The sequence below is a fragment of the Bubalus bubalis genome, chromosome 7 (genome assembly GCF_019923935.1).
Source record: "Bubalus bubalis isolate 160015118507 breed Murrah chromosome 7, NDDB_SH_1, whole genome shotgun sequence".
NCBI classification, from domain to species: Eukaryota; Metazoa; Chordata; class Mammalia; order Artiodactyla; family Bovidae; genus Bubalus; species Bubalus bubalis.
In genome coordinates, this window is record NC_059163.1 from 80,852,812 (window position 1) to 80,878,646 (window position 25,835).

At 38.2% G+C, this 25,835-nt stretch overlaps 1 protein-coding gene across 2 annotated transcripts; it reads right to left on the reverse strand.

Moving 5' to 3' along the window:
- Nucleotides 1-1,214: 1,214 nt before the first annotated feature.
- PPM1K (protein phosphatase, Mg2+/Mn2+ dependent 1K) lies at nt 1,215-23,309 on the reverse strand. 2 transcript variants are annotated; one of them, XM_006042282.4, is made up of 7 exons: nt 23,128-23,309; nt 16,352-16,865; nt 14,889-14,989; nt 7,944-8,109; nt 7,648-7,792; nt 6,490-6,624; nt 1,215-3,968 (listed from the first exon to the last, which is right to left on the reverse strand). In XM_006042282.4, exons 2-7 carry the CDS (start codon nt 16,789-16,791, stop codon nt 3,837-3,839), a joined length of 1,119 nt encoding a protein of 372 aa, XP_006042344.1. In that variant the 5' UTR covers nt 16,792-16,865; nt 23,128-23,309; the 3' UTR covers nt 1,215-3,836. The 2 variants fall into 2 exon arrangements, with proteins under 2 accessions (XP_006042344.1, XP_006042345.1); XM_006042283.4 differs by lacking the exon at nt 23,128-23,309 and adding an exon at nt 22,331-23,045.
- Between the last annotated feature and the right edge of the window lie 2,526 nt (nt 23,310-25,835).

The window sequence follows — 25,835 nt, forward strand, 5'->3', positions numbered from 1 at the left end:
TGTTCACAAGGCCACATAATATACTGGAGTGTGTGGATGCCAAACAAACACAGTTGGATTTTAAAAGTGTTTAATGCATGTACTTTATTTAAATGTTTTAAACACTTTTATATGATTTTAGTATGCTTACAGTCATTCTAATTCATACTTTCAAAACAATGGTCAAAGCAGCAATTACATCAACATACTACAGAAGTGCTATATAACCAATTAGTACTTGAGGAAATTATAAAACCAATGTACACAAGAGCACTTTGGCAGAACTTAATTTAGAACACAGCAAGGTGTTAAATTCTATACAGAAATCCAGTGAAGGATGAGTCATTCTTGGAGATGGAACAACATGATGATTTCACAGCCTGGAACGCTCAACAGGACCATCAACGGGCCGTTTCAATAATCTAACAACCAAGGGGAGCTGCCAGAGAGTCAGGCGGTCTCATTCCAGATGCCAAAAGCAACAGGCAGACCATCACAGTTTGGCTTCTAAAGACATGAGTTTTTATTTCTGTTGAACTCATCCAGAGAAGCGAATCTAGTAAATACAATAAAATGTCACCCAACCAAGATTTTATGTCACTTTCCACAGATGCAGGTATATGAACAACTTAAGTACTAAAGGAAAATACAAGTAAGTGTTTGTATTTAAGGGTTCAATACTAAACTTTAACTATCCCTTCCCCCACCCCACCTTGAAGCATTTTCTTATTGTCTATCATATTACCATGAAATTTAATCCTTGTCCTCTCTTTGAAAGGAAACTAAATGTCCTGTTTGATACTGAAAAGTTAACATAGGCCTACTCATTCTCTACCAAGATTCATTAAAAAAATAAAATTCAACTTTTTGAAAAAATAATTTCTATTTAAATTACATGCTAACAATTCTTCAAAGTAAGTAATTTTTTAAATGGAACTTGAGAAATGTTTCCATCATAGAGTATAGAAATTCAAAACTGATTCCACCAAAACTTTTTTTCTCTAGAAAAAAATGCATAAAACTTTGAAGCACTTAACACAAGGGTCTGTAGCAAATGGTTGATAGAAAGCAGGATTCCATTTACACTTGAATATATAAGGTACTTAATTTATACTTGTGGAAAATCACAATGATTTTAAGAATATTTTGCCAAATCGATGATGGCAAATAAAGTTTGGCAACACATTTTAGAAAGATGATTTATATACTACATATAAATGAAAGGCAAACATAAATATGATTGATTTAAGTTTAATTACATTAATATAATTTACACCATACCAATACCCACATGGTAATAGCCACATGGCAAATTCACAGTTATAACTAAAAAAAACTATTTAGAACAGTCGTTTTGTTCCATTATTTGCATAATTTTCAGTAATAGACTTAGAAGCCTAATACATGTATGCTTATCTTTTATGGGTTATTTTATGGGTTACAATAATCTAAAAGTTATACTTTAACATTGTGGCTTAAAAAACAAATATCAGTGTGTTTTTATGCTGTAGTCAAAGCTGACTAGTTTCAGGTTTTAAAAGCTTTCAGGGGGATCAGAGCAAACTCCACCCCAGACCAAGGCCTATGTAGTCTACAGATTCTTCTTTGTCACAGCTGGCAACCCACCCAATGGATCAGTGACTCTTAGACCCTGAACTTGACAACATCACTCCCACCCCTGTTTGTTTAAAGTAAAAGAGAGGAATAGCAAAGTGAAGAATTCAAAACAAAAATAAAACCTACATTTTTAGGAGGTCATCTTGTGCTTCAGAGTTTCTGTTAGCTTCCTAGTTTGGAAACCCTTCATACTCCTAAATGTAGCCTCCATGTTTATGTCCCAGGACCCTATACAGAAAGAGCGAGAAAGTTTTCCAGTCTTCTTAGACCATTTTGGTTCCTCATTTTCCAGGCAATGAATAGAAGACCATATTCTTTCTTGTAATGTTTTCCTTTCTTTTACCAAACTTCCTTGAAAAAAAAAAAACCTTGAAAAATTCCCATACGCTTTTTTCCAAAGGACAATTCCTAACTAATACAGACAGGAAAGCTCAAGATTTATTTTCTTCCATTCCCAAAAAGGTGAGAAGATGTGAATATATTGTGCCCTCTTCCTTCTAATAAGTCTTGAGTAAAATTTAAAGAAGAAAAAAACATCAACCGGAAAACTAAGAGTTTAAATTATATCAACTTTAAAGTTTTGGTATTTCTTTTGTTTCTACAACAAAACTCCACATCTTTCTTAACATTTAAGCATTCTTCTCACATCCTATTATTTTATACGCAAATTACCATATAACAATGTAGCGTCAACATGCTGGTTCTGTTCCTAGGTTTTTCCACATAAGTTACCTACCGCAAAATATCTCCTACGATAATTTTTAACCTATCTGCCAGTAACCATTGGTTCTCCACTACAAAACTTCCCTCAGTTTGTCAAGAGTTCTTAGAGATAAATGTATCAATAATCTACGGCTAACTGGTGAAGGAGCTATGAAAGATTGTTCCCTTTCATTTTCCATTAGTCCAAAATATACATATATACATACACCTACATATAACAAATTTACACTGTCTGCAGAAATAAACTGCTGATATAATTCCATACACATATTTAGGGATTCACATTTTAACAGTAAACTTACACACAGATATAAGGAAATATAGTTTTACACCCCTAAATTACATAGCAAGCTGAAATAGATAATGCTTTAAGATTTATTCTTTCTTATGAGTCTTAGAAAAAGAAGACATAAACCTCAAGCTATGTCTATAGCAATTATCAGTCAATGTGGGATTATCTTTAAGGACAAATTATCCGACTTGCTTACTGTATACAAAAAGTGACATAAACAGACTATATACAGAACACAAAACTTAGGATTAGAGATAACAAATAGAAACTTCATACAAAACACCTGATACTATCAGATGTACTTTGTATAGCTTTGACCAAAGAACTCTTATATTGGACATTCTTTTTCCGATATGAACGAATAGTCACAGCTATATATTAGCTACAGAAAAACAGGAATGAATTGAGTGGGGGCAAGACAGACCTGGGATTTCCCTGGTGTCTCAGAGGTCAAGAATCTTGCCTGCAATGCAGGAGCCGCAGGTTCGATCCCTGGGTCAGGAAGATCCTCTGGAGGAGGGCATGGCGACATAGTCAAGTATTCTTGCCTGGAGAATCCCATGGACAGAGGAGACTGGAGGGCCACAGTCCACAGGGGCACAGAATTAGACATGACTGAAGCAACTTAGTACAGCACACATAGGGGAGACCTGGTGACACAGCTGAAATATCCAAGTGCACTGTAGTCCATATGTATACATTTTAACAGTGTCATGTTAGCCGAATTAATTTCTATTGTATTGTTAAGTTCACCAGTAAGGGATGCAGAATACAAAATATAGTAAACACTTGCAGATAACACATTGAGTAGCCATCAAAATATTGACTAGTTTTGAAGAACTTGAAGGCAAGAACCTGGTCAAATGAATAAAGGTTAGAAATGACCAAAAGAAGCTCACAGCTGCCTAAAAGTTTTAAAAATTAGAAATTAGACACTCAGCAAGTGTATCAAAACCATGTTTCATTTGCTCACTTAACGCAGAGGCTCACTCACAGTATCTGAATTCCACATATTTATTCTGAGTATATACAGTTAGCTGAACATAAATATCACAGGTACTTATGAAAAACTACTATGTAGATGGTTACTAAGTTTATGTTGATTTATGTACTGGTCTAGTGAGTTCTAGGGTCACCACTTACAGTTCACTTTTTAAATCTAATCAGTTTCTTGATACACTCAGTGAAAAACTGTTGCACAGAAACTCCAAGTCCCAGCAAGCAATCAGGCCCATCGTCCACTAGAGGCAAAGCTTCTGCTGAACGAGAAGGTGATTTCAGAGTTCTTGTATTTTCCCCAGGCACCAAAAGGCACTACTACCGCAGTCGTGTTATCTTCAGTACCATATTGTATTGCCTGCAAGGTATGGCAGGAAGGAAGAAATGAACAACGGAAATCAGGATCCGTACAAAAAGAAATCAGCCTTTTCCTAGAAGGCCAAACTAGTTTAATACACAGTTACAAGTTATTTCACAGTGGTTTGTGATTCTTTCCCCAGGTATCAATGCCCACAGTTTAAAATTTTAGATTGTGATAGGATAACTAATGACCCAAAGTAAATACCATTGTAGCAGTTTTGGCAAATTGTACCAGTGAACTAATAAGGTATGAGATATGTAGCTCCTGAAGAAGAAAATACACATAAAGCATTTAGCATAGGGACTAATGCAAGGTTACACACAGATGAGATGGTTGGATGGCATCACTGACTCGGTGGACATGAGTCTGAGCAAGCTCCGGGAGCTGGTGATGGACAGGGAAGCTTGGCATGCTGCAGTCCATGGGGTCGCAAAGAGTCGGACACAACTGAGTGACTGAACTGAACTGAATGAAAGTTTAAGGATTCAGAGAATGTTAGCTCTTACCTAGCAATTCTTCTAGGAATTTAGCTTAAAGAAATTATAACCTAAGAAATGGATGACTTCCCTGGTGATACAGTGGATAAGAATCTGCCTGCCAGTGCATGGGACCTGGGTTCAATCCCTGGTCCAGGAAGATTCCACGTAACATGGAGCACCTAAATCCATCTGCCACAACTACTAAGCCTATGTTCTAGAGCCCATGAGCCACAACTGTTGTGCCTGTGTGCTGCAACGACTGAAGCCTGCACACCTAGAGTCTGTGCTCTGCAAAAGAGAAGCCACCCCAATGAGAAACCCATGCACCACAGTGAAGAATAGGCCCCGCTCACCACAACTAGAGAAAGCTTGTGTGCAGCAATGAAGACCCAATGAAGCCAAAAATAAATAAAATTTAAAAATTAAAAAGAAATGGAAGTATACAAAGATATAAAACTATAAGATAGTTTACTACAGTTCATACAAAATGGAAAATTGGCATAAACTATACTTTCTACAGTAGAATTATAAGTCAATTTTAGGAACAAATGTTTTGTTCCTAAAAACAAAGAAAATTTTTACACAACAGCTTTACTAACAAAGAAAAAAGGTGCAAATTTAAAACACTAAAATTTGATTTTTCCACCTATCAAATTGGCAAGATATTACCTATGATAAGAATTTGGAGAAACTATAAAATATGCCAGTGAAAAGTATAACATGGACAGTATTTCTGGAGGGCAATTTGGCAAGCTTATTAAAAGCTTCAGAATGCTATATATTCTTTTACCTAACAATTTTGCTTTGATGAATTTAACCTAAGAAAGTAATATCTAAAGGAAATAGATGTGCACAAATATATACAGAATGTTTATTATAGAGCTCCCTCTAAAACATGGAAAAGTGAATGTAAACTAAATTAGTTGATTATGGTAAGTATTAAATGAGTAATAGTACTCAGATGAGGGATAGTATGCCCTGGTAAGTTAGAAAATACATATCTTAAGACAAGTGGTTGAAATTAAGAAAGAAGTGGTCATACACAAGAATTGGGTTGTTTCTTAATTTCATGAGCATATATAGTTACCATGTGAATAACTCATGCTTATCGATCTGTTTCCAAGTAAATAATGCTTTTTAAGTAAGATCTTATATCTTAATTCCAAATGTTAGCACTTAAAAGTTTGGGCCACATTTGGCTCCCCGATTGCAAATGTAAAAATTGGGATGCAAAAATAGCTGTATGTATGAGTTAAAGTGTGCCTCTAATGATTAGTGATGGCTAGAACTTAGAAGAGCTATCTATCCAAATAGAATATTAAAACATGGAAGTTTTACATTTTTTTTTTACACTGGATATTATATAGCTTCCAAATTTTAGCTCTAATTGGCTCACTGACACACCACTCATCCATATACCTTTATGTATTTGTTTTCATGCACCCATTTTTAAAAACAAGAAGTTGATTATGCTATACTGTATGTTTTTTAACCATAGTGTTTTCATATTGGGTATTTACATGGAGCAGTCTAGTTTCAAATCATCTAGTGGTTGGACTAAGAGCTCAGCTATCTGGGTTTGAAGCCCAGTTCTGGAATGTAACAGTGCCTCTGCTCTCCTCCTCTGTAAAGACAAGTTAGTTCTAGCTCCAGCCTCAGAGGGCTACTATGATGATTACATGAGTTAAATACATTTGAACAGAAAAGTGTCTGACACATAGTACTTGCTACTGTTATAATTTACTATTGATGTTACTAACGTTTCAAGATAGGTACAAAGCCAAAAATAAACATAACTCATTTTATTGACAGATTAATTTTACTTAACTACTTGGGAGAACCAGCAAAAAAAAAAATTTTAATTGTTAATACTATGGGGTCAAGTGTAAAATTTACTGTAATACTGAAAGCTAAAACACATGATTTCAAAGAAATCTCCAGACAGTGGCGGCCCCTCTTGGCTGCACCAAGACCTGGACCTGGCTTTGCCCTCTCTTCCCCACTTTGGGATTTTTCTTGCAGAAGCTCTGCTGTGTTACCTGTTCAGTCACTGCATGGGCTGCTTCATTGGGATCGTGGCACTGATTGACAAAGTCACAAATCTCTTGACTGTTCACCATGAAGTTAATTCCATCTGTAGTGAGGACCAGGAAGCTGTCATCAGCATGATGTAGCTGCAATCAGAACCAAACGTATAGAATTACAAACTAGACTTGGCCTTAGAATAATCTTCATAATTCAGTGATTTTATCTGTTTACAGAGTAGTCATCTGTGTTTCAGAACTTATAGACAAACAGAGTGAAAACAGGCCTTCATTTAGGGCAAAAACAGCAACATTTAGCATCAATCATGGAGGACAAACCTAACATTTACTTAGTAACACCATGGAGGAAGAAGCCAGATAGCTAAATGCTGAGAGGCAGCCTAATGTAATGGCTAAGACCTCCTCGGTGTGAAGCCCATCTCTATTTTTCAGCTGGGAAAACATAGGTAAGTTGAACTGTATATGCTCAGATTTGTTTTCTCTGTGTAAAATGGGATAGGAGTGGCTATTTTGAACAGAGCCCAACACATTGTAAACTGCTATAGAAGTATTTGTTAGATGAAATGAACATAAGTGGGATACCTGTAAGACATAAAACTGTTCAATAAATTAACAATCATTTGCTGCCATTACCGGGAGCCTATCCCTATATATAATGTATTAGGTACTAGAGCAGGCTGGGAGTTATATAGGTAAAGTATCAGTTCACCACTAAGGTATATGCTGGGGGAAGTGCAGTGTAAGGGGGTAATGATTAGTAGCAAGCAGAAGATGTCCTTGAAAGAGGGATGGGGTGATTCTCTGGCTTGGTGAAAAAGGGAAGTCAGGATATCTTCCAAATGATGGTGATGCTGAATGATGAGGTGCTGGTGAGGAAGGGCAGTAAAAACAGGCTTCTAGGCAAATTCCATAGCAGGATGAAACAAAGCCAACACTTCATCATATGTAAGGCCAGGAAAGAAGTATCTTTCTTACTTTATCTGAAAAGTCTATCTTTCCTTCCATTAATCATTTCTTTTTTTTTTTTTTTTAATCATTTCTTTTTAGAAGTCATACAGGCTTCAATGAAGGCTTCCAAGAAAGCCTGCAGCTGGAGACAATCCTGTGTTCACTCCTTGCCTATGTATCAGGTGTTTGCAAGTCTTTTCTTACCTTAATCCTCTTTGTTTCAGGTTCTGCTATCACACCACTGGTTTTAAGATCCAAATCTCCGAGACTCCTTGTCATTGCAAGTCTGCCGTTCACGTGAGGCTGTCCCAAACTATTCCAAGCTACAAACCCCCCACATTTCTTAATCCTGGTCAAAAAAAGTTAAAAAAGACTATGATGTGATACCCAGAAAACCAAGGGTTAAACTTAAGCATGAAGTCAGTTTAAAATGCAAGGTTTTATTTCTATTTTGAACTATATACATATCATCCTCATAGAGCGATTAGCGGAAGTGGTACCTTTCTTTCTCGTCTTTTCTTTCTGGAGTGTGGTCGATGGTCAGCTTCATGGGTTTTCCTTTTCTACACAAAATAGCTCGGCTGTCCCCAACACTAGCTATAACCAGTTCAATACCATCTCTCAATAGGGCTACTGTTGCAGTAGTCCCAGAGGTCAGAAGCGTTGCTGCAAATGATGAAGAAGAGTACAAGTCAGTGACAATCAAATGACTGGATCTGGAATGTTTATTACAAAATAAAACACAGGCATGTTAAACTAATGCTGAAATGTATCATTCTAATTTAACTAGAGCTATGCAAATAAAATGCAAATGAACTATGGAAGTAAGAGCATGCAGAAAAAGAAGTATTTAATTCAGTAACAAGGCTCTATGCAAACAGAAAAAGCTGCTAACCTAATTTGGTAAATGCATCACTATCTCCAAATGGCTTCTATTTATATAAAGTAGAACTCAAATTTATCATTCTGACATCTCTGTGTGTACATCAGGTGTCAGGATTAAAAGTAATACATTTTAATTAGATTGGCTAATAAGGCAGAGTGATTTAGGTCTACAGAGCCCATTCAGGCAAGCCAACTTTTCTGTAATCTACGCACTCAACTTTTTTCTTCCATTTCTTACCCCCATCCTATGAAACTATTATCAATTAATAGACTAAGCAAGATATGTCAAGTGTTTCACTGGCTCTTTAAGAATTGTATTTTATATTCTTTCCTTCTATAACTGCTTTAATTTTACAAATGTTCACCAAAAAAAAAAAAAGAAATCCTAAAATGATTAAAGGTTCATATTTTTTCCTTGATTATCTTTGTCCTCCCCAGATGTAAAACAAAGTTACAGCCATCATTATATTAGGAGAAAATCTGGAGGGCAGGGAATGAAATTCATTCTAGTTTCCCATAAACTTGGTATAGTTCACACTTCTGGTTGCAGCAGGATCTGAAACAATCAGTCTGTTCCCAAATGCAGGAAAGTACTGCCAAGTGCTGCTCCTGTGGTCACGGCCTGGGCTCAGAGCATTCCAAGAATGTTAATTTCCCCTGACCAATAACAAAATTATATGTAGCTTGGCCTGAGGTCATCGCTGTGTCCTTCATCCAATTCAAAGTGCATTTTTGCATCTTTCTTTAGTTTATTCTAAATTGTCTCCCTAAAGTTCTTCACTATTTGTTGAAATTTTTGAGGGTGCATTGAGCCTTGTCAAAGAGAATACTGTGAAAGTAGACTAAAAAGTAAAGCCAATTGAAAAAATCTAAAAAGATAACAGTTAAAGCAGGTATTATCTTCAGTAACATGGTTGATTCTTTAAAGCATCTAAGTAAAATATTCAGGTGATCATCTAAAGATGATTTTGACGTCAAAGGCAGATTTAAGAAAAATGAAATGCTATTGGCTGATTGAGGCTCAGTCTTTCTTTTTAAAACAGCAGTAATGCATTTGGAAAGATATATATGTATATATTTCCCAATCAATGTATTAAAATGCCTGCTTTAATCAGAAAAGTAAAATGGGGAAAAAAAAGAATAAACCCTGCTTAATCTCCTATATTCATGCTGAATTTACTGAGAAATAGCATTTATAATTGCACTATCTTCCCATTTATCTCTTGATTTTGGAACTGCTGTGCCAAAGTAATATCACTGTGGCAATAGTAAAGTAGATTATATATTGTCATTGTACAACACAAAAGTTTCAGTGTAAGTATCAGTGATGTTTATATTACAAACGTTAAACTGTGAGTTTCATAAAACATTGTATAAGGGAATCTTTACAGTTTAACCACTGTAATCTTTTCAAATGATTAGAAGAGCCTGGTAAGAAAACATAGGCATTTACTCAGATGCTACTTGTCCAGGGAGTTTAATGTTCCTCTCCTTTGTTTAAAATGTAAGTGGCAGCTTTTTTTCCAAGTGTTTTTTAATTGTCTACCTTAAAAGAGTTAATACTTCATAAATGAAAAACTTCAAATTTAGCCATTTAGGATTATAATCCATGGCTCTGCCACCTAGATATTTAAAAGAGTTTGAGTTTTTAACCAACCCAACTTCACAGTTCCAAAATCCCAGGATTTATGGGAAAGTTTTCTAAACAGTTGATTCTGGTTTGCTAAGCATCTAAGAATATAAATATTAAATCAGCATTTAGTTTCATTTAACATTTAACATGGGAGTAAAAATTCTCACTTTTTTCCTTAACAATAAAATTATAAAACTAAGACATCTTTCAATAAGTTCTTAACACTCACTGGACATTTTCTACTGCAAGTCATCTCAACTAATGGGACAAAGAGGATGTGGGAACCTTCCAGTAGTCCAGGCTAGGAACCGCTGGACTCCTTCACCTGGGACAAAATTAAGCAGATCTCTCTTTCCACTGAAGCCCAGCATATAGTGTCCACGGGCTCCAGGTCTAGAGCTGCTGACCAGGCACAGTTCTCTGCCACAAATAACACGCACAGAGGCAAATAGGAAATTCACCCAGGAATTGTGCTCAAACATTACAAACCTGCAACACAGGGGAGGGTAGAGAAAGAGCTGCAAAATAAGGGGAAGGGTTTTTATTTTGGTGAGATTTTCAGTAGCAAATTACATAATATTCCAGGAGATGCCAAGTCAATGATTCCAAAACTCAGTTTGACCAAGTTGATGGTATTTTGTAGTTGAGTCTGTTTTCTTCATCACAGAATAACACTTCTTAGTTTTGTGTCTTCCCAAGGTAGGAAAGCCCATATACAAATGTATGTGCACCAAGACACATATGTGGTGACATACACACAGGCTCAGCCAATTAATCTTAAAGAGTAAATCAGTACCTTTACTGAGTTGAAAAAAATACACTGTAAATTTGTTTGGTATCAGTATCAGAATTGTCCCAGTAACAAAAGGGAAATCCATGGGTAGAGCACTGAATAATTTGTATCTGACAAGCATACTAGAGAGGATATAAACTACAGTATACTACCAAATTGCTAGGATTAAAATATAAATCAAAAGGAATCAAAGCACCTCCTATACCAGATATAAGGAGTAGCTTATTTGTTAATGGTAAATGCAGGGATTTTAGGATCTAGATGGTATTTCCTGAATAGAATGATTAATTTAATTGTTTAAATAAAAGCTAGCAAGGCTCTTGAGTGCTAAAAAATGTTTACAATTTTATGTAATTCATAAAATGGGAGTTTCTGCAGCTCTCTCTTTCCCCCAGTGTTGCAGGTCAATATATCAAAAGAAAAAATGATCAAGACTTTGAATGGCAACATAAAGAATCAAGCTGTACTTTTCTAAGTATAACCTCCCCCACCTAGAAATTATTCAACTGTGTCAACAATATGGATAAACAAATACAGTTTCAATATTTACCAAAATGATGTTCTAAACATGAATGAATCATAAACACTAAATCAGAGGAACGAGTTGAAGCAGTAACAGCACAATAAGAGTATCTCTCCAATGCTGTCCCTATTTTTTGCTTTTGGCTGCCTCCAACATAACAAGGGTAATCAAACACATTGCATTTCTCATACTGGTTATTTTTTAGTTTAATTCTTCCATAAAGAGATCAAATAATACGAAGAGCAGGGAAGTTTGCAACAAGACTCACAATACTGCCACCAACGTCTCCCACTCTGAACATCAGAGCATCTTCTCTCTTTGATCCATTTGTCTCTTGGGGACCTTTGTTGCTTTCAAATCTTAAGTAATCTAGAAACACTTTGAAGAGTTTATTGGATATATAGGATATCATCTAAGTTTTCTACCATCTGGTTTAAGTGACAGTTTGTCCATTAAACAATAAACTAATGGGCAGACATCATTTGAACTTACTGGCTGATTTCATTAGCTGTAAAAATACACATGACTGGTATAAAATGAATACAAAATATTCAAAGATGATGATGAAATTAGCTATTTGTAAATAAGGGTAAATTCAAAATGCATCTACAACAAATCAATAAAGATAGCCAGCAATTTCTTAAGGGCTACTTCTTGATAAATGGTATTCTGATTTTATTCTCCTCAAACTACCCTCATTTAAAACTGAAATAATAAATATTTTAAATGCTAATGAGAAAGCTTGAAGTATTTTATGCAGATATGACAGCTTTAGATGAGAGTCTTAAAAAGATGAGTATGTTTTATTGTCGCCTTATTATTTTCACTTTCTTTTGAGAAAGCTAATAGTATGACATGGGGCACTCCTCCCTACCTGAAATTCCACCATTAGTGATTCATTCCTAAGGTTTAACCAATCTCTTTTCAGGTTTCCTTACTCAAAATTCAAATCCCCCCAAAAGTGGTAACACATAAAAATATATACATTAAATAATTTAGTTAAATTGGCTGTAGGACAGTCAAGTTATAAGTTATAATTACTTTGGTGATAAAGAGTAAGCAACGGAGATTAGTTTAGTCCAAATAATTATTGAGTACTTTTCAGACTCTATGCAGAATGTTGAACACTAGAAATTCAAAAATGAATAAGCCATGGTCCCTACCCTCAAGCTGCTCACAGAAAGGGTTCAGTGAGGCCAAGTGGAGCTGATGCTAAAAGAAAAGGTGAAAGAAATTGGAGAGGGCAAACTGCACTTCTTCACAATTTTATTTAACTAGCACTGGTCCTACCCACAGCTGTGCCAAAAAGAATATTATCTACTCTTATAATACTGATACTGCTTCAGTTCTACTAAAAAGTTAAAAAAAAATTTTTAATTTAAATAATAATTCTGAAGTGGTACATGTTCTTTTTAAATCCACAAATTGAAAAGTTTAGTATATTTGATAAAATAAGCCCCAAATATCAAAAGCCAATTTTTGAAATCTTTGAAAGCCTGGCAACTGATTAAGAATAAATTTCAAAATTGTTCTCAAAATACTTATTTAAAAAAAGAAAACCACAGAGACTAATTGACCTATAAGAATACATCCAAAATAAAATTCAAGGACAATGTCATAATAGATTCTTTTTTTTCTTTTAGTAGTACGCTAACCATCATTCTGTCATGCTCCATTATACTTGTAAGCAAATTGCCATTAAATGAAAAACAAACTTTAGAATATCTTATGAAAGTTCTGAGATCATTAACTCAAAAATTATGACAGAGGAACTAAGTTTAAATGAATACATTTTCATTTAATTATTAGAAATGAAGAACTATTTTATTCATTCCTTTGCACAACTAAATTGATGTGAGAAAGGTGTCTGTAGAAAATTTCTTTTAAAATAGCAAGTTAGATCAATTCTCTCCCTAAATTCAAAATTCCCTTTAACTGCAATTTATTATTTCATAAATGAAAGGAGTCCTCTCACATTTTATACCAAATCTATCACTATTTTAAGCATTTTTATCAATTAGATCCTGCACAAAGGGCTGACTACACCCATGAAAGGTTAATGGTTTTTTATTGTTGGCCACCATTTCCAAGATACACTTGAACATTCCTTTCTGAAAACCTTGCCCAGTGAGCTCTACCTGTTTACACAACAGCTGGGGCACACCACCTGCACTACAGCCGATAAACTTCATGGTGTGAGATACAGCCGACCTGCTTATAAATGAAATAAGAGCATACCAATATTCAGAGTTACAAAAATAAAACTATAAGAAAGTGTTTTCATGTCCTCTTCACCTTCGTATGTTTTACCCATTAGGAACAAGAACAGAATCTTATGCTAAAACCTACCCTCTCTCACCTCTTATTTTCACAAGCTCAGGAGCCAGTTGGAAGGGGAAAAACGTCCAAAGGAATGAAAGAGAGAAAATGGACCTAAGTAATCTACAAATGAGAAAATAAATCCTTGAACAATGAGAGTGGACTCTAAAGCTTTTCGGAGAAGTATGACAGTGATAAAGGTCTTGAAAAAGAGGAGGAAAGTGTCTTAAGATGGCAAATGAAGCCATCCTAGAGTCATCCTAATACTCATCATTAAATATGCCCATGAGAGAGGCCACAGTGGGTGCCAGGAAAATCCCAGCCCTAACTCTCCAACTGACCTTTTATCTCTCTCTGAGTTTCAGTTCCTTATCTGTAAAATGGGGAGAATTTCCAGCCCTACACACTCCAACTGAAAATTACAAAGATAACATTGCTGTGGTGAGCTTTGACCTCCTTTAAACAAGAGGATGAACAAAAGACAGATGAATATTATTGCATGATTCATTTTAAAATCAGTTATGAGGTCTATATGCACACATTTTAATGGTTTGCTGTAGAAGCGTTAAAAAATTATGAGCAATAAATTTGGGGGCCAGCTAGCTAGAAAACATTAGCTACATTTTCATGAAATGGTTTAATAAATTTAGTCAAAATCAGAGACATTTGTCTTTCAAAATATAAAGACATCCAGTACACAAATTCTAAAATTCAGCTGTTATAGTCTTGTGTTTTACAAATAAAAACAAAAATGTCAACTAGTTACCATAGGAAAGCTGCAAGATCAAGCTTTTTTAAGAAGTGGAAGAAAAAAATATCTTCCTTCTAATTTCACAAAGTAGTGCATATTAACCATTGTCCTTTTGAGGACCAATTAGCAATTTTCTTGTCTGGACAACTACTCTCTGAGATTACCCTGTAGCAAATTTCAATAGTCGTTCATCAGATTCCTCTAAAAAACAAAAACAATAAACCCTCTCATAGTACATGCCTCTTGTTCATAAAATGAACAGATTTTTTTTAATGTTTAATCTTTTTAAAATCAAAATTCAACATCAGATCTATTTTGGAGCTTCAATTTCTAAAACAACCTCTAATATGTTTCATTTAAATGTGAGATACTACCCCTAGTTTGGATTCCAAACAACATTCAAAATGATTATTTAAAAAGTCATTTTCAATGTAAGCATCCTTACAATAAATATTAAAATTCCCACCCCTGAAAGGCTTAAATTGTTTCCTTCTTACCCCAAATTCCCAAGGACTTTAAGGAATGAGATTGTTTTACTTACCATCAGCAGATAGGTGGGCGTGCCTTGCAAAGGTTTTATCTATTTCAAGAAAAGCCAAGGTCAACACAGTTTCCAAGTTCTCCTCCTTAGGAAGCAAATCCCTTCAGGGAGAGAAAAAAAGAGGCCGATCACTTTACAATAGGTTTCCTGCCTTCCTCTTTGTCCCTCCAGCTAACAGAGTCACTCCATACAATGGACCTCCAAGGTTTGCCCTTCAGATGCTTGCGTGTGGGAGTCTTTGCAACTATACGGACCAAAGCCCACCAGGCTCCTCTGTCCATAGGATTCTCCAAGAATACTGGAGCGGGTTGCCATTTCCTCCTCCAAGGAATCTTCCTGACCCAGGGATCCAACCCACATCCCTTAAGTCTCCTGCATTGGCAGGTGGGTTCTTTACCTCTAGAGCCACCTGGGAAGCCTTTCAGATGCTTACGATCCACATATTAATAAATCAAATTGAGAAAGAATCAGGCCCAGAGATAAGTTCTAAAAATAATAAAATAAAAGCCTAAGTCTCCAGTCTAAAGATACTAATCCTCACCATCATAATCCTGAGTAGTCAAGAATTCCTTTATATTAAATTAAGCCACTGAGTTCCTTCGTGGAATAAGGCAAAATATACATAAATCAATTGATGAACAGTATGAATAACTATAGGGACTTCCCTGGTGGCTCAGATGGTTAAGCGTCTGTCTACAATGTGGGAGACCTGGGTTCGATCCCCGGGTCAGGAAGGTCCCTGGAGAAGGAAATGGCAATCCACTCCAGTATTATTGCCTGGAAAATCCAATGCACAGAGGAGCCTGGTAGGCTACAGTCCAGGGGGTCACAAAGAGTCAGACACGACTGAGCTATCTTCTTCACCATGAATAACTATGCTTGGGAAGAACAGTCACATGGTCGTAACTCTTACATGTTCTCCCCCTCTTTTAATTCTAGAAGTAGTGTGACACTCAAAAATATGTAAATATTGACTGTAGTAAATAAACTTTTTAAAGAGCTCCAAAACACCCTCATTAAAAGCATTTTCCCCATATTTTTGCCAATCATCTAAAGCTATTTTCAACAAGTATTCAAAGCTATTTATACCACTTTAAAAAATAATTACTATTTATTGAAGCACTAAGTGCCATGCACAGGGAGAAGTAAGTGCTTCTCATAGATTCTCATAGTACATGAGATCATGTACTTTATTATGTGAATTCCCTTGAAATGATCACAAGTGCTGTAGATTCTGGTCAACGCTCTCACCAAGAGAGTGGTTAAAACATACACATTTCTGAAATGGTAATACTCATCAGCAATTAATGGCATGCTTGAGCTACTGCTTGTTCATAAACAATAGTATGAAAGCAATCAAATAACTACCTTAACAGTGGCTGTCTCAGCCAAAAGGTGAAAGTTTAAACAGGAAGGATTAGGCAAACTGCAAAGAGTGAAAATCATTGTATCATTGTACGTACAGGATGCATTTCTCCATGTGGGTATGACAGAAATCGGCCGCTGCAGGTCCACCGTGGCCATCATACACCGCAAAGTATAGGACCTCATTGGTCAGCTGAGCAAAGCCAAACCGGTCTTCATTCTCTTTCCGTTTGCCAATCTGTGATGCGCTGCCCACGTTCTGCAAGCTGACTTTGGGAATTGGCTTGCCATACTTAATGCTGGGTGGCAACAGAATTGGCTCCTCCAGGCGGTTATCCCAGATGCCAAAATTATCCCAGGTAGCTGGTCGGCCACTACCATCAGGATCAAAGCGAGACCATCTCGGCTCTGAAGTGGAGCTGTGGCACGTGGGCGTCACCCACCTGTCATCCTGCAGACTGCGGGCTCTGAGCAGCACTCTCCTTCTCACCTGGTTCCCACCACTTCTTACCAAAGTAAGTAAGGCAGCTGTTGACATAACTCCAGAGGGCTCGGGAATGAGAGAAAGGTCAATGGAACAATAATGGGATGCCTTCCAGAAAAATGATGCAACTGAGTAGAAAGAGAGACAGAGACACTCCATCAGTAATTTCAAATACAATTGATATATCATTAGATATTACCAAGAATGAAGTCTGTAAAGAAAGTGGCACTTAACAGCCTACTCCTGAGAATAGTGGTTCAAAAATGAATCGATTTACCTACCCCACCCACTCACAATGTTTTAATTCTATAAAAACTTGACAGTGTGCACAGATCACATAGAAGAAGTGCTTCTACATCTTTAACCTACAATCACCTGGGGATCTGGTTAAAATGTAGATTCTGATTCAGTCTGCCGGGTGGTGCCTGAGATGCTGTATTTCAGACCACCTCCCTGGTGATGCCGAGCTGCAGTTCTGGCAGGCCCACACTTTTGATTAGGGAGAATACAGAAAACAGGTGTAAATAAATAGTCTTCCCTTCATCAACTTCATTGCTCTGAAGAAAAGGCGGAGCAAATATTAACAATAACAAAGTCTCTTACAAGAGTAGAAATTAGAAAAAAAATAACTGGTTATTAGAATATTTACTGTCGTGGGAGTGTGTAATTTCCTCAGTTCTGTCTCATCATAACAAAAAATTGAAGCCATGGACATTAAAGCCCTCGGACAGACCGTGTCTCAGCTCTTGGGACAGATCAGTGTTAACAGCTCTCGGACAGATCAGTGTTACAGCTCTGTGTTACAGCTCAGTTTTATTTAGAAAATAAAAGAAAATACATCCTAGAGGCATGAGGGCATGCCGACCCAAAAGATGCAAAGAGAAGAGAGAGAGAGAGACCCCCAGCCCTGTAGGCTCCTCTTTTTATATGTTTTTTCTCCTCCCCCCAGGGCTGCCCTATGTAAATTGGGCTAGCCAGAAGTGCTGTTTGTTCTACCTGAGGTCCTCACTCCAGTCCTCGGACCTTCCTTTGTTCTACTTTCCGGGCTTTTCCCTTCCTTGTCTTTTAGTCACCACCAATCTGGACTCCTTTTTACCTATTCTAACTACCTAACATTATGATAGTTCTGTACTCAGAGAGTGCCCAAGTTTTAGCATAGATACAATCTAGGATATCAGTTCTGTTTGTTTTAAGGTTTCTCAACTTATTGAACTTTACATATTCTATTACTCTGGTTAATATAAACTGGCTCATGCAAACACCCACCAGAGGCACAAAGAAAAAGTAACTCTGATGTGTGTGATCTCAGAGATTAGGGGAAACTGCATTTATGACAAGCAGTCTTTTTATGAGCCACCGATCTATGCATTTACATTAACATCTGAGGCTCATCCGAATGTCTCCCCTGGCTGTTGGCTGGGGGAATTCCTATACCCCTGCAGGAAGGACTGTGTTGCTGGCAGTTTGCATACAAGTAAGGTTTAAGCAGAAATTCATCTCCAAAGTATTTCATTCTATTACTTTATGAATTAAAAACCAACTTGAAAAAATAGGATAATATCAACATTTGATAATGCCAGTGGAGGGTATACAGGTGTTATATTATTCTTAATTGTATGTTTGAATTATCTCTCTATAAGAAATAAATTTGAAAAAAATGTATCTCCCCAAAAGGCACAATCACACACACAATAAAAGCCCAGCTTGAGTGCATCTATAAGAAAATGTATTACAGATTTTAAACAATCATTTTCAAACAAATTTTTGGAAATCAATCTAGTTATGTATAGGAAGAACCATTAGTCCTTTCAGTAAGTAAATAGAAGTAGAAGGAAAGGATGAGGTTCCAAAGAATGCCATTGTAAATCTAAGCAATGGAAGACATATGAGCGCAGCCTTCTAAGAATTTAGAATGAAGATGGCCTCCCAAATAATTAACAGGTCATGAAAGACTTAGGAGGCTGCTCCTTCTTGGCCTTTTAGTTAACATCATGTATTAAAGTCTGAAACTCACTTCTTTTGCATTATTGGGGGTAGAGGAGACACAGTACCTCTTTATCAAGTATCAAAGAGAAACAATGCATTCCATTACCAAAATAAAAAGAAAAGTTTATTCCTTTGGTTCTGTTTGAAGGTTGTATTTTATTCCAAAACAAAAACTGTGTCAAATAAAGGTGAACTTGTAGAGAACTTTCAAAAGTGTAATACCATCTTGCAAGTAAGAGAACTAAGTACTAATTCTTGATGGAGATAATTCACAAAGCAGCTTTGCATTATAGGAAAAATAAAACTTTAAATGTTTATCAGAAAACATTCACATTTGAAGAGTACACCAGAAATTAGCAAAGTACTATTATTCTCTTGGCTTCAATCTGAAAGCATGTATACCATACTCAGCCTTGGGTCATTTTGCAGTCACACATGTACTTTAAACAAGAGTTCTAGAATTACAAACTAATAAATACTGAATAGTTTCCCTGCAGCTCTTCTAGGATACTCTTGTCATTTCTCACTCTCTCCTCCGAATGAACAGAGCTGCATTCACATGAGGCAATATGCATCTACTGTAAACATTACTTAAGAATGAAAAATGCAGGTTGAGCAGTTTCTTTAAGCCTACATAAACTAAAATCAGTCCTCAACTTGTCCTCCTTCCTCATTCCTTATCTGCACAATCATCTCAGAAAGTAAGCAGAATAGTCACAGGAAAATATTTACTTTAAGGCATATTATCGGCTATTGGCATACATGAAGCATAACCCAGTTCACCAGTTTACAAAACTAGGTCAGCATCATTTATGCAAGCAAGGGAGTGTCTAAAGAAGTGGTTCCATCTCCTTTGTAAACGAAATTATACTAATCTCCATGTTCCCAAGGAAACAGTTCAAAGAGGACTTTGTTCCCAAGCTAATTAATAACTCTGAATTAAACTTACACATCAAGAAGTTTCCTTCAGAGCTTCAAACTACCAATCAGCCGCTATTGCCACTCCCCTCCCCTAGCTCTCCAGATGCCCATGGAAATGATTAGACACTGATTAGCAGGAAGAATTTATAATGTGGGGGGAAAAACAAAAGTCTTAAAAAAAAATCAGTGTTCTTTATAACAGAAAGAGCTGAGAACAAATTGATAAATACCTAAAAAATCTTTTATTGTCAGTTGAAGAATTAAAAATTGGCATGTGTTTATCTTTCTGCAAGCCAAAAATAGTTATTCAGGAACCCTTTATGTCAGTCTCTCAATCAGAGATCAAACCTAGCTTATTTTCCTTTTAACAGTTATATTCAATCTTTGAAAGTCAAAGTAACCCAAAAGAGTCAAAGGGCACAAGTAATTCTGCTTGAAAGCCATTTGAAGACATAAAATGTCAAAGCAAAATTTAAATGAACTAAGAGCCCAAGAACACATTACGTGACACACCATATTCTACTAGCAAAAATACTTTCCTTTTTCACATTAATTTGTGTGACCAGGCCTTCATCTTCCTCTGACTCAATGCTTTGGTTAATCTGATTAAAGTATCAGATTCTGACACAGAACTCTATTGAACAAAGTTGACTCCTGATTTAATAATATTGACTAGCAGGGGGGATTCTCAGAAAAGAGGGTTAAATGAAATAAGTTGAGAGTCCGCAAGAGTAGACATTGAGATTCCACAAAAGAGTGCTGGTTAAAAAGCCACAGCCTGAGTGTAGGAAATCTCAAGTGAAAAGCATCAGGAAAAGGAAAAAATGCATTTGGTAAACTTCTGAGGTATACACTTCGTTTAAAAATAATAGCAGTAGGAGATCCAACCAGTCCATCCTAAAGGAGATCAGTCCTGGGTGTTCACTGGAAGGACTGATGCTGAAGCTGAAACTCCAATACTTTGGCCACCTCATGCGAAGAGTTGACTCATTGGAAAAGACTCTGATGCTGGGAGTGATTGGGGGCAGGAGGAGAAGGAGATGACAGAGGATAAGATGGCTAGATGGCGTCACCGACTCAATGGACATGAGTTTGGGTAAACTCCGGGAGCTGGTGAGGGACAGGGAGGCCTGGCGTGCTGCGATTCATGGGGTCGCAAAGAACTGGACACGACTGAGCGACTTAACGGAACTGAACTGAGTGGTGAAGAAAAGCCACATATACCACTACAAGACTGCTATGCCAATTTTATACTTTCATCTTATTCCAATTTTATAATCCTGCAATGATTTAAATACCTCAGAGCTGGCCAAATGTATTTTTGGAATAGGGAGGTATTCACGGTCCCTGGCAGGAGGGTGCACTTGGGATGTGAGTTAAACTGCTCTTGACTGCTGAAAGCAGGTCAAAAGGGCAGTTTATTGATGTCATATTAAGCACATGCCAAAATTACTCAGGAGTTCTAAGGATCAGTACTGCTCAAACCTGCTTAGCTTTATATTTCTAGCAAAAATGTTTAAGAATGTATTCATATCTGCCCATTATAAAGTGGCACTCATGTATCTTCATTATCAACAACTTCCACAATGGAAACACAGGTAATTTTAATATTCTTAGAATGTTTCTTTAATGACTCTACCAAAAAAAACAACCAATTTATCACAATAAATTCAAATATTATAGAAGCCTCCAGAATGTATCTCAGGAAATTTGGACTCCAGTATCCTCTTTATCAGTACCCTGCTAGGAGGAAGGGAAAGAAAATGTACTAGTCTAAATGAAGGAAAAAACAAAACCAACAAAAGAAACCCCGAATGACTCCCCTTATGTTTGACCTGAACATATGTTTAGATGTGCAAACTGAGAAAAGAACAAGGGAGCAATGAAAAGTATTCATTATTCTAATTCCATAAATATTTTTTAAAACATTTCAGTTAACATGGATACAACTCACAGAACCATGTTCCAAACCTTCATTTAAGAAGAATTTTCCAGAACAACTAAGTATAAGGTGTGTATTTTTCATTTCCTCTATAGTACCTAATACAATGTTGACATCTACACATTAAATTTTCAGTAAATTTAATTTTTTTTTAAAAAAAGGAGAATTTTCCTTTACATTCTATGCCACATCACTAACATCTCTCCCCTCTTCCTTCCTCTTCTCTTAAGACTCGAGTCAAGTAGGTGCTTGAGTTGGTGGTCAATAGAAAGTGACTAAGGTTGCAAGAAAAAAAATCTTGAAAAATTATAACTGATATATTTTATTACACAGTGGAGTATTTTTTTCCTAGGCTAAGACACCACTGTTATCTTTCAAGACCATTACAATCTGTCACCTTAGTTACTCATTCTGAAACCGCGGACAACCTCATTCTTTCCTCCGCACAGGCGAAGGGGGTGCAAAAGACTGAAGAGGCCTTGCTGCACATTTCCAGACTGAAGCTCAGAAAGGCCGGTGGAACTTTAGAGACTCCAAATTCCCTGGCTATTGCCACCCGGAGCCTCGTCTTTGTCACCTCCCGTGAAATCTCTAATCTACAGAAAGCGGCTGCTAAAAAAGACATCAAGGGCCAGAAGGCCTTGAGATTACAATGCTCTTTTGGCAAAGCAAAACCCACGTCCTCAGATCGACACCAACCAGGGCTCTGCATCTTTCTCTGCTCCGATCCCCTGAAAAGCTCACCCTTGGACAGTTTGGGATCCTGGGCTTGGCTGGCTGGCCGTGACAGATGAATGACCAGGGCGAAACACGGCACGAAACACACCCTCCGGCCGGCGCAGCCCGCGGGCACTGCAGATGGCTGGGTTCCCTCCAGCACTTTCCGCCGCCTTGTCTCCGCCTCTCAACCACCCTCGCTGCGTACAGATTCCGGGTGTCGCCACGTCTCCCTCAGCCCGACCGGCGCTGCACCGGCGAGGAGGCGCTGACACTCGCAGCATCCTCCGGCCCGCAGGTTGAGGCGGGGCGGGGGCCGACTCGAGGCTTCGCTGAAGGGAAGCGCGGGCTGGGAGCCCCTTCCTTCCCTCTATCAGTTCAATTCAGTCGCTCAGTCGTGTCTGACTCTGCGACCCTATGGACTGCAGCACGCCAGCCGTCGTTCCTTCCAAGTTCCATTCCCTCTTTCCATCTCGGTCCAGCACATTCACCGGCAGGAGCCTCCAGCCTTCCGGCCAAGTTCAGGCGGAACGTAAAATCTCCGCAGAAAATGCCAGCAGCGGGTGGCTCAGCCGAGGTGGGCCCCGCCCCGACATGCTGCTCCAGACCTCGAAACGGAAGAAAGCTGTGCACAGCGAACCCAGACAGTGACCGCTGGGCATGCACTGAAGGGGCTGGAGAAATTAAACCGACATTTCCCCTCCTCTCCCTGGAGAACCCGTTTACTCTCCATTCCGCGGATGGGGAGCAATGGGACATGCCCCCTCCTGTAAATAATACTATAAACGGTTAACATAAATGAAGTGCACTCTCCAACCTCTTACCTCGTGATGGCAATATCCCTGGAAAATGTTCAATTAGCTAATGGAGGGCGGGAGAGGAGTTTTCTGTAAATAAGACTGCCTTCTCCGATGTTTTCAATCTCTGAAGCAAGCAGTTAGAACAGCCACTGGCTCAATCTGCTGGAAATTCTTGAGAATTTTTCGCCCGCAGTAGACCAAGTAGAGAGGGGGGAAGTCTGTTCCCGCTGACTGACGGCAGCTCCAACCAACCCACGCTTCACGAGGCGGCGCGCCCGCGGCCCGGCCCTTATTCGCAGCCAATCACAGGTTCCGACAGGACCGTGCCTCCCCGCTAGAACAGTTTGACTTGGCTGACTTGCAGCAGCTCACAGCAGAGCGACGTCGACTTGGGCCAGTCGTGGCTTGTGGGGATGCCCGCCCTCCCGAAGGCCGTGGCGCGCAAACCAACGAGGGAACGCCTCAGCAGTAGACGAGAAATTTGGTACCTCGCCATAGGATTGAAGAGAGGTGGTGTTGTGTCGATTGGGACAATAGAGCGGTAGTTATGACAACTAGGAGCAAGAACGGAATGCCAGCACTTAGCACTTTGCAGGGCAAAGGTATTGAAAGGCATCAGGTTTCATTGCTATTCTTTGAAACATTCACAGTAAACCGTTCTTCCTGACTGAGCAGGCAGGCATCTCATGATCCCTTGAGAATGTTTTTTGGTTTTTTTACTTTTTTTTTTTTTTTTGGCTGCGCCCCACAGGTTGTGAGATCTTGGTTCCCTGACCACGGGTGGAACCCCTTGTCCCCAATAGTGGAGCGATAGTCCTAACCACTGAACCGCCAGGAAATTCTCATTGAGAATGTTGATTCTTTCATTTGACAAGTATAGGCATTGATATTTGTTTAGGGAGGACCTTTGAATACCTGGCACTGGGATATAATCTTGAAGCAAATAGACATGATAGTCGCCTTCATAAAGCTGCCAGTCTAATTGAGGAGGAAGAGGGAGAAGACAAACAGGTAAACAAGCCAATAAAATAATAACAAATTATCACAAGGAATGAAATAGACAAGGTGTGGGTATAGAGAATAATTGGAGGTTGAAGTTAGATAGGGAGGGAGTAAGAACTTTATTACATTTAAAGGAAAAGTGAGAAGATCAGTCCAGCCATGGAACCTGGAAAGAGATGACTGTTCTGGGCAGAAAAGACACAGAGCAAACGTCCTGAGGTGGGACAGCTTGACATTTTGGGAGAACAGAAAGAAGGCTAGTGTGGCTCTAGTTTAGAGGGAGAGCGAGAGCAGCATGACAGAAGGAGAGAGGTAGACAGAGGCCTGCTGATGTAACCAAGACTTGGAGTTTCCTTTATATTTTAAATTTAATGAGACTCTATTGAGGCATTTTAGGAAAAGAAGCAAAAGAATCTGGTTTAGACTGTAAATCATTTTGGTTAATGTGCAGAGAACAGGCAGAATAGGGTATTGGGAGACTGGTTAGGAGACTAAATCAGAAGAGCTTCAAGGGGGGAGATGACCTGGTTTATTGCAGCCATGAAATTAAAGGACGCTTACTCCTTGGAAGGAAAGTTATGACCAATCTAGATAGCATATTCAAAAGCAGAGACATTACTTTGTCAACAAAGGTCCGTTGGACTTCCTGATGTTCCAGCTGGTTTTAGAAAAGGCAGAGGAACAAGAGATCAAATTGCCAACATCCGCTGGATCATAGAAAAAGCAAGAGAGTTCCAGAAAAACATCTATTTCTGTTTTATTGACTATGCCAAAGCCTTTGACTGTGTGGATCACAATAAACTGTGGAAAATTCTGAAAGAGATGGGAATACCAGACCACCTGACCTGCCTCTTGAGAAATTTGTATGCAGGTCAGGAAGCAACAGTTAGAACTGGACATGGAACAACAGACTGGTTCCAAATAGGAAAAGGAGTTCGTCAAGGCTGTATACTGTCACCCTGTTTATTTAACTTATATGCAGAGTACATCATGAGAAACGCTGGACTGGAAGAAACACAAGCTGGAATCAAGATTGCCGGGAGAAATATCAATAACCTCAGATATGCAGATGATACCACCCTTATGGCAGAAAGTGAAGAGGAACTCAAAAGCCTCTTGATGAAAGTGAAAGAGGAGAGTGAAAAAGTTGGCTTAAAGCTCAACATTCAGAAAACGAAGATCATGGCATCCAGTCCCATCACTTCATGGGAAATAGATGGGGAAACAGTGGAAACAGTGTCAGACTTTATTTTTCTAGGCTCCAAAATCACTGCAGATGGTGACTGCAGCCATGAAATTAAAAGACACTTACTCCTTGGAAGGAAAGTTATGACCAACCTAGATAGCATATTCTAAAGCAGAGACATTACTTTGTCACAAAGGTTCGTCTAGTCAAGGCTATGGTTTTTCCTGTGGTCATGTATGGATGTGAGAGTTGGACTGTGAAGAAGGCTGAGCACCGAAGAATTGATGCTTTTGAACTGTGGTGTTGGAGAAGACTCTTGAGAGTCCCTTGGACTGCAAGGAGATCCAACCAGTCCATTGTGAAGGAGATCAGCCCTGGGATTTCTTTGGAAGGAATGATGCTAAAGCTGAAACTCCAGTACTTTGGCCACCTCATGTGAAGAGTTGACTCATTGGAAAAGACTCTAATGCTGGGAGGGATTGGGGGCAGGAGAAGAAGGGGACGACAGAGGATGAGATGGCTAGATGGCATTACTGACTCAATG